Genomic DNA, 15,826 nt, shown 5'->3' on the forward strand with positions numbered 1-15,826 from the left:
TTGTTCACTGGTGTATCCCTAGCACCTAGTATGTCTGGAATGGAGCAGGCACTCAATAAGTACATGTTAAAAGAATGAATCAGTGAGCTTGCCCAAGGTCACACATACTAGTAGTAAGTGACAGAGTTGGAATTTGAACATGAAACATATACCACCTCCCTGGAGCTTAGAATCCAATGGTAAAGGTTAGGATAAATGAAGTTAGGACTATAGTATAAAATGCTCTGAGGAAAATGCCATAGAGAAGATGCAAACCAAAGATTGTAGAATTTTCAAGGGTAGAGAAGTCATACCTGGCTGTGGTGATCACAGATGAAACAGAAGGGGAAAAGAAAGAGATACAGAGGATAAGCAGTGTGGAAATGGAGGCAGAGATTGGTAAAATAAAGCCACAAACTAAGGAAAGACAAGGAATGCCGGGCAGCCACAGTGAGTGTGGCTTTGCTAACACCTTGGTTTCAATCTTGAGGTCTTTATAACTGTGATAGAATGAAGTCATGTTGTTTTAAGTCACCACGTCTGTGGTAATTTGTTGTGGCAGCCCTGTGAAAACACTGAAAGAGATTTGAAGGATGAGTAGGATTGCTGTGGATTCTGTGCTGCACTCCTTCAATTCCCTGTCAGGTTCAAACGACTCGTTTACCCAGCTCCTGGGGTTCTGTGGGTTGCCAGTCTTCAGCTGCCAGCCCTTTATAGGAACTATTTCTGCTAAAGAGGGGAACTTGTCCAAAGCAACGTCTCTGTCCTGCAGATAGACTGCATCCAACGACTGTTCAACATGGGGGTTGTATTAGTTATCAATAGATGCATAATAAATTATCACACTTAATGGCTTAAAACAACACATATTTATTATCTCACAGTTTCTGTGGGTCAGGAGTCTGAACATAGCTTTACTGAGTTATCTGCTTAGGGTCTTACAAGGCTACATTCAAGGTATCAACCAGGCCACATTGTCATCTGGAGGCCCATCTGGGGCTGAATTCACTTCTAACCTCAGGTTTTTGGCAGAATTCATTTCCTTACTGTTGTAGGGCTGAGGCCCCTGGCTTCTGCTTCTTGCTGAATATTGGCTGGAAGCTGTCCTTAGCTCCTAGAGGCCATCAGACAGTCCCATGTCACATGGGCTTTCTCAACTTGGATATTTCATCAGTCCAGCAAGTAGAGTCTCTAGAATGACTTTGGTAGCAAGATAGTCTTATGCAGCATAGTATAATCATAAAACTGACATCCTAGTTCCTTTGCTGTATTCTGTTGATTAGGAGCAAGTTACTAGGTCCAGTACATGAACACCAGGAGGCAGGGAGGATTGGGGGAGCATCTTAGAGTCTGTTTGCCACAGGAGTACAAAGGCTGGGTTCCCTTGTCTCAACTGGAGGCAACTGTAAACGGCCAATCCTGGGTTTTTATCTTTTTGTGAGCTTAGTTGTGGCATTGTGTGATCACAGTATGATCCAGATTTTCCCTGTGCCCACTGCAACTTCCTTTCCTTCCATTCCACAGGTTGATCCGAGCAGCATTCCTTTATAAATGACCTTCACTGTCATTTCCATCTCAGAATCTGGGGAACCATATTTGTGGCAAGGATTTTCATAGGTTGAGGTGAAGAGGCTTTTGGAGGATATTCCAGGATGAGGGAACATACTAAAATATTGAATAAAAATGTAGAATCTGTGGGTGAGGGAAACAATGGAATATCCAATTAGAATGATTAAAAGAAAAGGATGGAATGTGAGGTTAGAAATTCAGGCTGGGGCCACTGTGTGGAGGACCCTAAAAGGCATGCTCAGAAGAGTGAGGCAGTGGGAAACCCTGGAGGGTTTTGAACAGAAGACATTAGCACCAGGCTTTGATGATGATTCTGACACAAACTGTTTCAAATACTTTAGGAGAGCCTTATATCTGTTAAAAGAATGATCTAGTAAAAATATACAAAGTGGCTTCCAGGGGAGTTCCTCTCATGCATGTAGGGTTAGAGTTTTCTCTCTTAGGGACAGAATGAAGCTTATGGCTGTTATTGGTTGAACTGGAATTCATATGTTGAAATCCCAACCCCCAGTACTTCAGAATGTGACTCTGTTTGGAGATAGGGTCTTTTTGTAGGGATAATGAAGTTAAGATGAAGTCAGTACACTTCTCAAAAGAAGACATTTATGCAGCTAACAAACATAGAAAAAAAAGCTCAACATCACTGATCGTTAGAGAAATGCAAATCTAAATCACAATGAGATACTATCTCATGCCAGTCAGAATGGCAACTATTAAAAAGTAAAAAAAACAACAGATGCTGGCGAAGTTGCAGAGAAAAAGGAACACTTTTACACTGTTGGTGGGAGTGTAAATTTAGTTTAACCATTGTGGAATACGGTGTGGCAATCTCTCAAAGCCCTAGAGGCAGAAATTTAACCCAGCAATTCCATTACTTGTTATATACCCAAAGCAGTAGAAATTATTCTATTACAAAGATACATGCACGTATATGTTTATTGAAGCACTATTCACAATAGCAAAGACATGGAATCAACTCAAATGCCCATCAGTGACAGATTGGATAAAGAAAATGTGGTACATATACATCATGGAATACTATGCAGCCATAAAAAGAAACAAGATCATGTCCTTTGCAGGGAAATGGATGGAGCTGGAAGCCATTATCCTCAGCAAAATAACACAGGAACGGTAAACCACCACATGTTCTCACTTTTAAATGGGAGCTGAACAATGAGAACACATGGACACAGGGAGGGGAACATCACACACTGGGACCTGTTAGAGAGTGGGGGTGGGAGAAGGGAGAACATCAGGAAGAATAGCCAATGGATTCTGGGCTTAATACCAAGGCGATGGATTGATTGGCGCAGTAAACCGCCATGGCACATACTTAACCTGTGTAACAAACCTGCACATCTTGCACATATACCCTGGAACTTAAAATAAAAGTTGAAGAAAAAAAGATAAAGGAAGCAGTCTGGGCCCTAATCCAATTATGACTGGTGTTATTGTAAAAAAGAGAAATTTGGCACCCATCAACAGATAAAGAACATGTGGTACATATGTACCACGGAATACGATGCAGCCATTAAAAGGAATGAGATAGTTTATTTTTGCAGGGACATGGATGAAGCTGGAAGCCATCATCCTCAGCAAACTAACAAAGGAACAGAAAACCAAATACCGCATGTTCTCACTCAGAAGTGGGAGTTGAATAATGAGAACACATGGACACAGGGAGGAAAGCAACACACACCAGGGCCAGTCAGGGGCTAGAGGGTGAGGGGAAGGAGAGTATTAGGACAAATAGCTAATGTATGTGGGGCTTAAAACCTAGATGATGAGTTGATAGGTGCAACAAACCACCATGGCACATGTATACATATGTAACAAACCTACATGTTCTGCACTTGTATCCTGGTACTTAAAGTAATGTAAAATTTTTAGAAAGGGAAATTTGGGCGTGTGCGCGCAAACACACGCAGAAGGAGAATATCATGTGAAGATGAAGGCAGAGATTGGAATGATGAAGCTGCGAGCTGCGGAACAGTGAGGATTGCTGGCCATCACCAGAAGCTAGGAGAGAGGCGTGGAGCAGTCCGCCTCAGAGGTCTCCGAAGGAGTCAACCCTGCCAGCACCTTGGTTTCAGACTTCTGGCCTCCAGAACTGTGAAACGACAAATTCCCATTGTTTAAGTCACCCAGTTTTAGGCATTTAGTTATGGAAGCCCTAGCAAACTAATACAATAGCTCTTTTTCCTCAGTTTCGTGGCTGTGAGCTCTGTGAGAAAGAGACCATGTCTGTGATTGCTCACTGTATCAGTTAGGATGCTTCAGGCTTCAAACAACACAAAATTTAACTAAAAGTAGTTTGACACATAACAACATTTATTATTTCACATGAGAATATCAGAGGTAGGGCTGTCCCAGAATGGATTAACTCAACAGCTTCATGTTGTCAGGGCTTAAGTTTAGCTACCTTGCTCTGGTTTCAGGGCTTGAGATCTTTGGGACCACTCAGTTCATCCTAAGTCGAGATAGAATCCACGCAAGGGATGGTTTACTTTCACTTCATGCTTATGCTGCCTGTTATCTCGTCTTTTCAGGTCCCAACTCTAGATGATGGGTGGTTTTTAGGGCCCCCAACCTTTGCAGACCCTGTATTCCACATTTTTTTTCTCTCTAATATTGGTGAAAGCCCCATGGACTAAAGTGGATCAAATACCTCTCTGGGTTTCCTGATTCAACCCTGTTTCTAAGTTTGGTAATTCTCCACGCTTTCATTATTTCTTTGATAATTATAGAAATGTGTTCTTTTAAAAATATTGTCTTTTCTGTTTTCTTTAGCAGAAAGGCAGGTCTGAATTAACTCATCTTTAATGATCAAAAATGGAACTCTATCTTTTTAGATTTTATCACTAAAACAAAAATTATACAAGCTACCTCAGTAACCCCCCTCCCAAGAAGGAACTATTGTTTTGAATTTAGTTTACATAATTTCACACATTTGATACACAGGTGCATATTCTCAAACAATGCATGGTACTGTTTATAAATGGCATTATACTATATTTTTCTGCAGCTTTCTTTTTGTCCAGTATGTTTTTGGTATTTTGTTATGCTAGAGACATAGTATATTAATTATACTTGTCTCATGTATTCCTTATATAATTGCACCACAATTATTCATTCTCCTCTTGATGGACATTGGGGTTATTTGCATTTTAAAATGTGCAGCCTGGTCCAGGCCAAAATATTTGTATTTGACTCAACAAAGATGAGAAAGCAATGCCTCTCAGGCAAAGAAAAGGCTTAGATGAAAGTTCCATGCTCAGAAATGTCTCAAGGTAAATTAAAAATTCTCAGTTGACAAATGAAGATCAGCCGGGCGCGGTGGCTCACGCCTGTAATCCCAGCACTTTGGGAGGCCGAGGCGGGTGGATCACGAGGTCAAGAGATCGAGACCATCCTGGTCAACATGGTGAAACCCCGTCTCTACTAAAAATAAAAAAAAAAAAAATCAGCTGGGCGTGGTGGCGCATGCCTGTAATCCCAGCTACTCAGGAGGCTGAGGTAGGAGAATTGCCTGAACCCAGGAGGCGGAGGTTGCGGTGAGCCGAGATCGCGCCATTGCACTCCAGCCTGGGCAACGAGAGCGAAACTCCGTCTCAAAAAAAAAAAAAAAAAAACAGCGACAAATGAAGACCAGAACTTGATATATCTACAACACGCTTTGAGTAAAAATTTGATCGCGCATGATGAAGGAAGTGGGGGCCCCCATCCTTATCCAAAGGTCCTAAGTGTCCACTGGTACGTGGTACTGGGTTAGACAGAGGACAGAACTGGTTATGTGGCTGTGGTACTAGACCTCCGGGTGGTGGGGGTGGCAGGGGAGCTGGCTGTTGAGATGGCTTTGCTGCTGCAGCGTACACAGACCTTGGTTCCAGAGATGGGTCATCATGTGTAAGTCTCTTTGCTTCATTTTCCTTACCCATATTGATGTTTTGCAGTCTTTTAATGGACTTACTCCTTTTTGATAAACTTTAAAATCCTTTGCCTCTCTTCATACTGCTTTTTCATCCTTTGCTTTTTTCCTAACACTTTCTTATCAAAATTTTCAAACATCCAGCAAAGTTGAAAGAAATTTACAACGAACAACCACATGGTACCATTGGATTTTATAATGAACATTTTGCTATTTTTGCTTCATTATCCATCTGTCCATCTATTAATGTCTCTTCCCATTTATCCATCCATCTTTTTTTTTTTTCTGATGTATTGGAAAGCAAGTTGCAGGCATTAATATACTTTACCTCTAAATTCTTCAGCATGAATATTGTTAAGTTCAATATTGGTTATTTTTCTAATTGAAGTAAAATTCACATACAATGAAATGCAGTGATCTCAAGAGGACTATTCTATAAGGTCTGATAAATGGGCACGCTATATAATCCTAACCCCTATCAAGATACAGAACATTGCCAACAGCCCAGAAAGCATCCCCATGCTCCTTCCAAGTCAATCTCTTCCTTCACCCTCCACAGGTAACATTGTTCTGGTTTTTCTACCATACATTAGTTACTTTTTATAACTTTTATTTGGAAATAATTTCAAACTTAGAGAAAAGTTGTAAGAATAATAATACTGCGAAGACTATCCAGATACTCTTCACCCAGATCCATCTCTCATTGACATTTAACTAATTTGATTTGGCATTTGCTTTCTTTCTTTGCATATAGATTTTTTTTTTTAACTTGGCATGATGGTATGCCCCTGTAATCCCAGCTACATGGGAGGCTGAGGCAGGAGAGTTGCTTGAGCCCAGGACTTTGAGACTAGCCAGAGTAACATAGTGAGACTCATGTCTCTAAACTTTTTTTTTTAAACAAAAATAACAGATTTTTTTTTTCCTGAAGCACTTGAGATTAAGTAGCATGGAACCATAGATTAGTTTTGCCCCTTGTAGAAGTTCATAGAACTTCACACAGCATGACTTTGGTTTTTAAATTTTTATGAAAGTAATATATTCACATAGTTAAAAGAATCAATAGTATGGAGGGAGGCTTTAATGAAAAACAGCAGTTCCTTTTAACCATTCCCACCATTCTGTCCTTAAGAGTCAATCTCTTTTTATTCTTTTAAATACTCCTTGTGGTAGTTACTTCCTCATTCCTAAAATAGTGTTATATTGTTGTTTTTGTTTCAGCAATTTTAGGCATTATCTAGTCAGTTTACATTATGATAGATCCATTCATTATTATTATTCACTCATTAATCCTTTCATTCAACAAATATTTTTCTGGGTGAACCACATTTTTATTTCACCTCAGTAAATATCTAGAGGTGGGATTGCTAGGCCATATAGTCAGAGTATGTTAAACTTTGTAAGAAACTGACAAACTAATTTGCAAGGGATATGTGCCATTTTGCATTCTCATCAGCAATATATGAGAATTCCAGTTGCTCTGCATCCTCATCAGGTTTTGTCAACATTATCAATGTTAGCCATTTAAATAGGTATGTGGTGATATCTCATTGTGGTATATATTTTTATATCTCCAATGACTAATGATGTTGAGCATGTTTTTAATGTGCTTATAGTCATCTCTAAATAATTTTTGGTGAAATGTCTATTCAAGTATTTTACCCATGTAAAAAACTTTATTATCTTATTAATTTTCTTATTGTTGAGTTTTAAAAGTTTATTGTATATTCTAGAAACAATTTCTTGTCAGGTGTGTGGTTTTCAAATATTTTCTCCCAGTCTGTGACTTGTCTTTTAAGTCACTTAACAGTATCTTTTGCAGAGGAAATACTTATAATTTTAATGAAGTCCTATTTATTATTTTTTTCTTGAATTGATAATGCCTTTGGTGTTGTATTTTAGACTAATTGCCAAGCCCAAGGTCACAAAGATTTCTCCTATGTTTTATTCTAAAAGTTTGTATAGCTTTGTGTTTCATATTTAGGTTTATGATCTATTTTGAACTAATTGTTGTATAAGGCGTAAGCTTCAGATATAAGTTAATTTTTTTTCGCAAATGGATGCATACGGTTCCGTTGGCCATTTAGGGTTTTCTTTGGCCCAAAATTAATTGGTCATATTTGTGTGAGTCTACTTCTGGACTCTGCATTTTGTTCTATATGTTCTATATATTTGATCTATATTTTTATCCCTTTTTTTGGAGGTAACCACTATTACTCCTGCGTATTTTTCCAGAGATATTCTATGCATATGTAACTATATATGTAAGTATATTTATTTGTTTTTCTTTTTTGAGCCTATTGAAATAGTCACATAATTTAAACATAGTTTTACACTTTGTGTTTTAAAAATTTAGCCTTATATCATAAAAGGGGTCTATGTCAGTTCAGTCCAATTAGAACTATCTCATTTATTTTAATGATTGCATAAAATTCCACTGTGTGAGTATAACATAATTAACTTATTTTTTGACACATCTGCCTCTGTTATTGGATAATGACTTTAAAACAATTGTTTAGCCTGGATAATTTTTAAAAAAATTGTAGCGACGTGGTCTCACCATGTTTCTCAGGCTGGTCTGAATCTCCTGGGCTCAAGTATTTCTCCTGCCTCAGCTTACCAAAGTGCTGGCTTACGGGTGTGAGCCACTATGCCCGGCCAGCCTTTTATTTTTATAGCAGCCCTAGCAAGCTAATACATTTACTATAATCAGGTTTTCTAGAACTTGCTGCAAAAAAATAGTCCCAATTCATGTGATGGGCAAGGTCAGATATATATATATATATATATGCACACACACACACATACTCGTGTGTGTGTGTGTGTGTGTGTGTGTATTGAGTATCCATAAAACAAAATGCTCCAAAATCAAAAGCTTTTTGAGCACTGACATGATGGTTAAAGGAAATGCCCATTGGAGTATCCTGGATTTTAGATTTTTAGATTAAGAATGTTCAACCAATAAGTATAATGCAAATATTCCCAAGTCTGAAAACATCCCAAATCCCAAACACTTCTGCTTCCAAGCGTTTTGGATAAAGGATACTCAGCCTTTACACACACAAACACACACACACACACACACACACACACACACACACACACATTCTCTCTCTCTTTCTCTCTCTCTCACACACACACACACACACACACACATTCACACACAGGCATATCCAACCCTATTCTTCTCCCTTTAGTGGTTTCTGGGCTGATGATTTTCAGTGTGATTGCAGGGATATTGGATTTCAAGGCTACTGTTGAGCTGAGGAGAGCGGTACGGGAATAAGGTTGGTTAAAATGCCTCAAAGCTCACTCTTTTACAGAAACTCAACCATTTTTCTTGAATAAGAAAATCCCCAGATTTCTGAAGGCCCTTGGTTAATTTCCAGGGTTCTTAAAATGTTGATTCTGACAAATTATTTTCCAGTGTTCTCATTGCTTCTATGGAGAAAATTTTTGGAGATCTTTATTTCACCATTCCTACTGATGTCACTTGGGAGATTTTCATAAAACAGGTTTCTTTCCTGCATATTTTATTCTTTCTAAGTTTGGGTTCCATTATTTTCATTTTGTTTGTTTTCTTGTTTAATTTTGGAGGTCTTTCTCAAATTTATTCATTCATTCAACAAATATTAGGTGTCTAAAAAGTGTCAGATACTTCATGTGAACAAAATTAAAACGAAGACCATACTATCATGGAGTTTAAATTCTAGTGGAATGTAATAATATAATGTTAGATGATGTCTGCTGAGTGCTGTAAAGAAAAGTAAGGCAAGTTATGGAGAACAAGAGAGAGATGCAGATGTTGTTTACTGATAGGTACAAAGGTACTGACATAAAATGATATTTGATATAATTAAACAGCCAGAAGACCAGTGTAAATTGAGTGTACTGAGCAAAGGGAAGAGTAGTAAGAAGTGGATTTGGAAAGGAAAGGCCCTTGTGGGCTTGGAAATGGACTTTGGCTTTTACTTTGATCAAGGGAGGAACCCACTGGAGGCTTTTTGTAAAGAAGAGTGACATCATTCGGATATGCCTCAAAAGTCCAACCAATGGTTCTGTTGAGAATGGACTGTAAAAGGGTGAGGGTGGAAGATGGGAAACCAGTTGTGAGACTGTTGCAACAATCCAGGTGAGAGATAAAGGTGGCCTAGGTGAGGGTTGTGGAAATGGAGGTGATGATAAATAGTAGGATTCAAATATCTCATGAACCTTGGCTGTCTGTATGTATTTAAAAGTGAGGCACAGAAGCATTTACTGAAAATCTGTCTGTGGTTGAAGATTGTTGACTGGTAGTCTACAATGAAGAGTGGTTAGACAAGGAGCCAGACTTTTCCACTGGGACCCTCAAATATCATATGTAAGTATGTAGACATCTTTTTGGCTCAGATAGGTCATTTTCCTCAACAATATTCCTTCCATATCTTGGAGCAAGTTGGGAGATAAGCTTGGTGGAGAACTTGGGAACGAAGGTGGGCCCAGCCTCACAGGTTCAGGAGCAGACATTCAAGACATCTCCTTGTTTTAAGCTATAAGACTTACCCCCTGCTCACCAGCATAGCTGGTGTCTTTTAAACCCTTGACATCTTCATTTAATATCAACTTCATTTAATGTTTCCAGAAATAAAACTTAGTTTCTTTCCTGGATGCTTACGATGAGGGTGGGAACCTCAGAGAATATTTAGTCCATATACAGATATTCACCCAATGTCCTATTTTCTGCTCTGCACTTCAGACCTGCCTTATTGGTGCCTCTCAGGTTTTAAAGAGCAAATCAACTGGCTATGTTCTGCAGCCTTCTCTGTAGGCATTTAAAGTTGTAGCATTCTCCTCTCTGTTTTACTTCCAAAAATTGTTGAAGTTTTTCACCCAATGATGTCTTCTTTCTTAATCTTTTGGGTCTTATGTGTTTGTGCCTCTTAAAAATTCATTTGCTGTCATTTTGGGAACACTTGGGAGGGAAAGGAGATAGATACGTGCTGTCAACCGCATCTTTAACCAGGTAAATATAATTTGTTCACACTCAATACGACCCTCTGTATATTTGGATTTCCTTTCCCTACACTGAGAACCATTGATACATTGGGCATCTAGCATCGAATTTTAGGGTTCTACTTTAGTGACAAACAGACATGAGTTCGATTTCCACTTACACTATTTACTAGTTGTGTGATCATGGACAAATCGCCTAAGTTGCTTGGGCTGCAATTTCTTCATGTTTAAAATATTATATGTGTGTGTGTGTGTGTATACATAGATACATGTATATGTATTAATTATTCACATCCATTTTAAACATGAAGAAACTGAGGGTTCTGGGGATCTGTTGTATAGCACAATCATTATGGTTAATAATGCCATATTGTTTGCTTGAAATTTGGTAAGAGAGCAGATCTCAAATGATCTTTTTTTTTTGTATGTACTAGATTAAACTAGTGCAATTTTATTAAATTTTGGGATATACATTTTCAATTTGCTACTGTAACAAAGGGAATTAGACAATACATTCTGTCATATTGTTCATAAACTTCACAACGAGACTATGATAGTGCCATGGAAGAGAAGAGTTTCAGTTTTAATTCCACTTTACAGCTAATAACCAGTATTTATGGTTTCTCATCTGTCAAGCACTATTCTAAGCTCTTTTAAAATATTCGGTCTTCACAGTCCTATAGGCCATTATCTCCATTTTACAAAACAAAGATTCAAGTAAATTATCCAAGGTTACAGAGCCACTGCTGCAATCAGGCTTTAAATGTTTCTATGCACTGGTCTTAATCACTGCCTCTTAAATCAGATGCAGGCCAGTACCCAGCACCTAGGAGGATGTGTGAATACCTCCTATTCACTCAACCTGACCTTGTCTTTAGTGCTTCTCTGTCGGTCTTAAAATTCCTCCTGCACCCCTGCCTCCATCTGCAGATCTTCAAGGTAAACCTTTCCACTTTTACCATAAGTCCAAATCCTTGTTTCCTCTGAACTGGTTCCAGCCTTTAAAATGCCCTATTCCCCACATGTTAAAAATATAAGAAGCCCTCACTGTGGTACCTGTTAGCCTTTTATGTCATGGTACCCTAATCAAGGCAGGCCAATCACCTCCAACACAGCTGCTCCAACTTACCTCAGTTTATACTTACTATTCCAAACTGCCTCTGCTGCCACTTGAGCTCACTCTTGCACATCCTTTCCAACTGCATACAGCAGTCTACACCACAAACTCATGTTTGATTTCATACAATCTCGTTGCTTTCTTGTTCTGCCCGCTGTGGGCTTAACCATACCCTCCTCTACTACTTAGTATAAACCCTGCTCCCAGGCCTCCATTAACTTGCACACTCAAGCTGATTACATACATATATTTAACAGTACAGTTTTACACAGAATGCTAAGAGCACTTTTCTTCATATTTTACAGAAGGGCTTGAAACATACGGACTTTCTATTAGTAACCATACGATAGCACATCCAAATCTAATTCCTAAATAGATGATGCATGATAATTTGTTTGGAATTTAAAGGCTTAATGGCAATAATCAGGGAAGGAAAAGTTTATTTCACACAACTGACCAAAAAATAAATTCAAGAAATAGTGAATAGAATTTAATATGGTCTCATGCGCCCTGAAGGAGGGGGTGCCCGATTTGGAGGGGTAATTGCTATGTCCAAGTAATCTCCTATCTGGAACTTCTGTGACTGCAGCGTCATGGAATCATCAGTCCCCTTTCTGCCAGACATGGTGCTGCCAATCTCCTTAACTCGATAACCAGGTCTTTTAACAACTGTAAAAACGATTGCAAAATTGAAGTGAGTGCCCTTCTTTCTAGCTTCTGGGTAGACTTCTTTTACTAAGCTTGTCAGTTCTTTCAAGGTTGCATCCATCCAAGTGTAGATCTGCAACTTGCTGGACGGTACGTTTCACCGGGAGAACTCGTCCATTCGGTGGTGGCAGCCGTTGTTGGTGGTGAAGACCCGCAGCAGCAGCGGGCATGTCTTCTCGCGGTCGATTGGCTTCTCTGGCTCCTTCTTAATTTCCTCCTGGGTAACGCGCGATTCCACCGCCATCTTCCTCCTACGGCCCGCGAGACGCTCCTCAAATGATCTTAAGACACACACATAATGACAACTATGTGTGGCAAATGATGTGTTAATTAATTTGATTTTGGTAATTATACAATATACACATATATGAAATCATGTTGTATACCTTGAATCTATACCATTTTTATTTGTCAATTATACCTCAATTGAGTTGGAAAAAAATTGGAGTGATTATTATACCACATTAAATAGATGTTACAAATGCCTAATGTGCTAAACTATGTAATAGTTTAGCTTAATATGCTAAACTATCTCTTACCACAGGCTGATCCATGCTCAATAAATAGTATATATTTCACTTAGCATAATGACCTCCAGTTTCATTCATATTGTTGCAAGTGAAGGGCCAAAAAAGACAAACATGCCATGTTCTCACTTATTTGTAGGATCTAAAAGTCAAAACAATTGAACTCATAGACATAGAGGGTAAAAGGATGATTACCAGAGGCTGGGAAGGGTAGTGGGAAGGTTGAGGTGAAGTGGGGATGGTTAATGGGTACAAAAAAATAGAAGGAATGAATAAGATCTACTATCTGATAGAGCAACAGGATGACTATAGTCAATAATAAATTAATTGTACCTTTAAAAATAACTAAAAGAGTGTAATTGAATTGTTTGTAATACAACAATTTGTTTGTAATACAATAAATACTTGAGAGGATGGACACCCCATTTTATGTAATGTGATTATTATACATTGCAGTCCTGTATCAAAACATCTTGTGTACCCCATAAATTTATATACCTGTAAAATTAAAAATAAAAATTAAAAAAAATAAACTTCTTATCTAAACTCATCCTTCTGCTGGGAGGGAGAATAATTTGGTGGGCATGAGGTGTGCTTACATTCCTTAATCTATGATGCCTTAAATTGTGTCTGTTTATAAATAAAAGAAGATCTTTTCAGTAGGAGGTATGAAGATTGCCTAGTTAATCTTACCACATAGTGAACACTGATCATCTTTTTCATTTGGTCGTTCATTCTTTACTTTATTCATTTAACATTTGCTGAGCTCTTACCATATGCCAGGCACTACAATAGATGCTGGGAGACAGCACAGGCAACACTCAGCAAAGCAGTTAAACAGGGTTCTTGTCTTCAAGGATATAGCAGTCCAGGGGTAGATAGACAAGGAAGGGTGATTTTGAAACAATGTAATTGTGCTATGATGCAACAGGTGATGTTGTGATTCAGTAACTGTTTGATGTCTCTTTTTCACTATAAAAAGACGTCGTCTATCTTTTTTATTGCTATTGTCCTGGTGTCTAACATTGTTCTTGGCACATGAGAGGTGCTAGATAAAACTTTTTTATTGAAAAAATGATGTGTAATGAAAATCTTTCTTTGATAAATGTACATAGAAAATGCTGTATTGACAATTTTACCTTTAAATCTTTTTGTCTTTTTCTTTTTTTATTTTTGAGACGGAGTTTTGCTCTTGTTTCCCAGGCTGGAGTGCAGTGGCGTGATCTTGGCTCCCTGAAACCTCTGCCTCCTGAGTTCAAGCGATTCTCCCACCTCAGCCTCTCGAGTAGCTGGGATTACAGGTGTGCACCACCACACCCAGCTAATTTTATACTTTTAGTAGAAACGGAGTTTCTACGTGTTGGCCAGGCTGGTCCCAAACTCCAGACCTTAAGGTGATCCACCGGCGTCAGCCTCCCAAAATGTTGGGATTACAGGTGTGAGCCACAGTGCCTGGCCATTACCTTTAATTCTTGAGAGGAAAGCATTCTTGCAAAGTGTGTGTGTTCAGTGAGTAAGTGAGTGGTTGAATATTTGGCAAAAGGTGAGCCAAGGATAAGAGTAAGTACAGCACAGTTCAACAAATATTTTCCTGAGGGCCAACCCTGTGCCAGCCATGGTGTAGGGTATGGAGGATACAGAGATGAATAAGACATAGCTTTTGCCCTTAAGGATCTCCAAGTCTAGCTTGAAGACAGACATGTGAACAGTGAATCACAGTGCAATGTGATAAAGGCCATAAATAAAACTCAGATCAGATATGAATCCTAAGCTTGAGGGCTTTGGGTAAGGCTAGAGCCATTAAACATGATCCTGAAGACATGTTCCATTTTCTACAATAAGATTCAGTGGGAAACAATTGCTCAGGGAATCTATTATATATTTTTCAGAGAAAGTATGGAAATCACATTATCGTTAATGGCAATAGAATAGAGAAGAAAATAGAACGAAGAGCAGTATCTAAATAAGCTATCATTATATATGAAATAGAGTCACTTAGTGGTTAAGTGATGTTTGTTAGGAAGTTATCTTGGCAGTTGCTTTTGTAAAAAGAAGATCAAAAGCATACCAAGAATGCCAGTTAATGCCATCATTATTTACTTAGTACAAATTTACAGGAAAATGTGTTTATGAAAATAAAATATCATCTAAAGAATTGAGAGTGATTTTCATCTTTATTGTTGTGTATCACTTTTCCTTTAAAAAGCAAACAAACCTATTTATCACTTTACTATAGGAAACAGTGACTGAATTAATAAAGAAGGTATACTAAGTAAGAAAAATAAATAACTATGGCTTAGAAGTCACTGCTACATCCAAACAACAAGTAGAAAACTAAAAAAAACTAACACATCTTTTTAGATCCATCAGAGAAGTGAGATCATAGGGCAAACTGCTGCAACAAAAGTAGAAGAGACAAGCAGACACAGAGAATCATAACTTACCAGAGCAGAAACCCAAAGGAGGAACCTCCCCAGAAATCAGTTCTGGGGTAGGAAAGCCTTAATCATAATTGAAAAATTGCTGGAGGCTCAGTGTGGACAACTTTCAGAGCTAAAAACCAGGGGGATCTAGTCATAGAGAGACCTATGTTTTGTGAATTTTACCGCCAGGCGTTCTACATGTCCTCACAGTGAATATTTGGGAAAAATCCTTTTTTTCTTCCAGTAGGCGTTAAGGGGAAAGAAACCATTTTGAGATACACCAGAGCATTCTGTTCTTCACAAGGCCAGTCCTCAGAAGAAGCTATTTTTTTCACCAATGTAACCTGCTGGGGTTATATCAAAGCCTAACCTACCTGGGAGAAGAGAAATACTCAGCTCCAGTTCCAGCTCCCTCTAGCTTTCCTCATGTGAAAAAAGAAATACCGGACTCCAGACCCCTCCAGCCATCTTGTCCCACCTAAGAGTTGCTGGGCGATGGTGGAGGAAGGAAGCATGATTGAGAAACACTGGTGAAGTTCACAGACCAGGGGTGCAGGCTCACCAAAAGAGTGAGACTTAATCA

The 15,826-nt window shown here is 38.6% G+C and overlaps 1 protein-coding gene across 1 annotated transcript; it reads right to left on the bottom strand.

Moving 5' to 3' along the window:
* Nucleotides 1-11,817: 11,817 nt before the first annotated feature.
* Nucleotides 11,818-12,565, bottom strand: LOC108292979 (histone deacetylase complex subunit SAP18). The gene has a single exon (XM_017514158.2). It carries the CDS (start codon nucleotides 12,352-12,354, stop codon nucleotides 12,076-12,078), a length of 279 nt encoding a protein of 92 aa, XP_017369647.2. The 5' UTR covers nucleotides 12,355-12,565; the 3' UTR covers nucleotides 11,818-12,075.
* Between the last annotated feature and the right edge of the window lie 3,261 nt (nucleotides 12,566-15,826).

Source organism: Cebus imitator, unplaced genomic scaffold (assembly GCF_001604975.1).
Source record: "Cebus imitator isolate Cc_AM_T3 unplaced genomic scaffold, Cebus_imitator-1.0 Scaffold517, whole genome shotgun sequence".
Lineage (NCBI taxonomy): Eukaryota > Metazoa > Chordata > Mammalia > Primates > Cebidae > Cebus > Cebus imitator.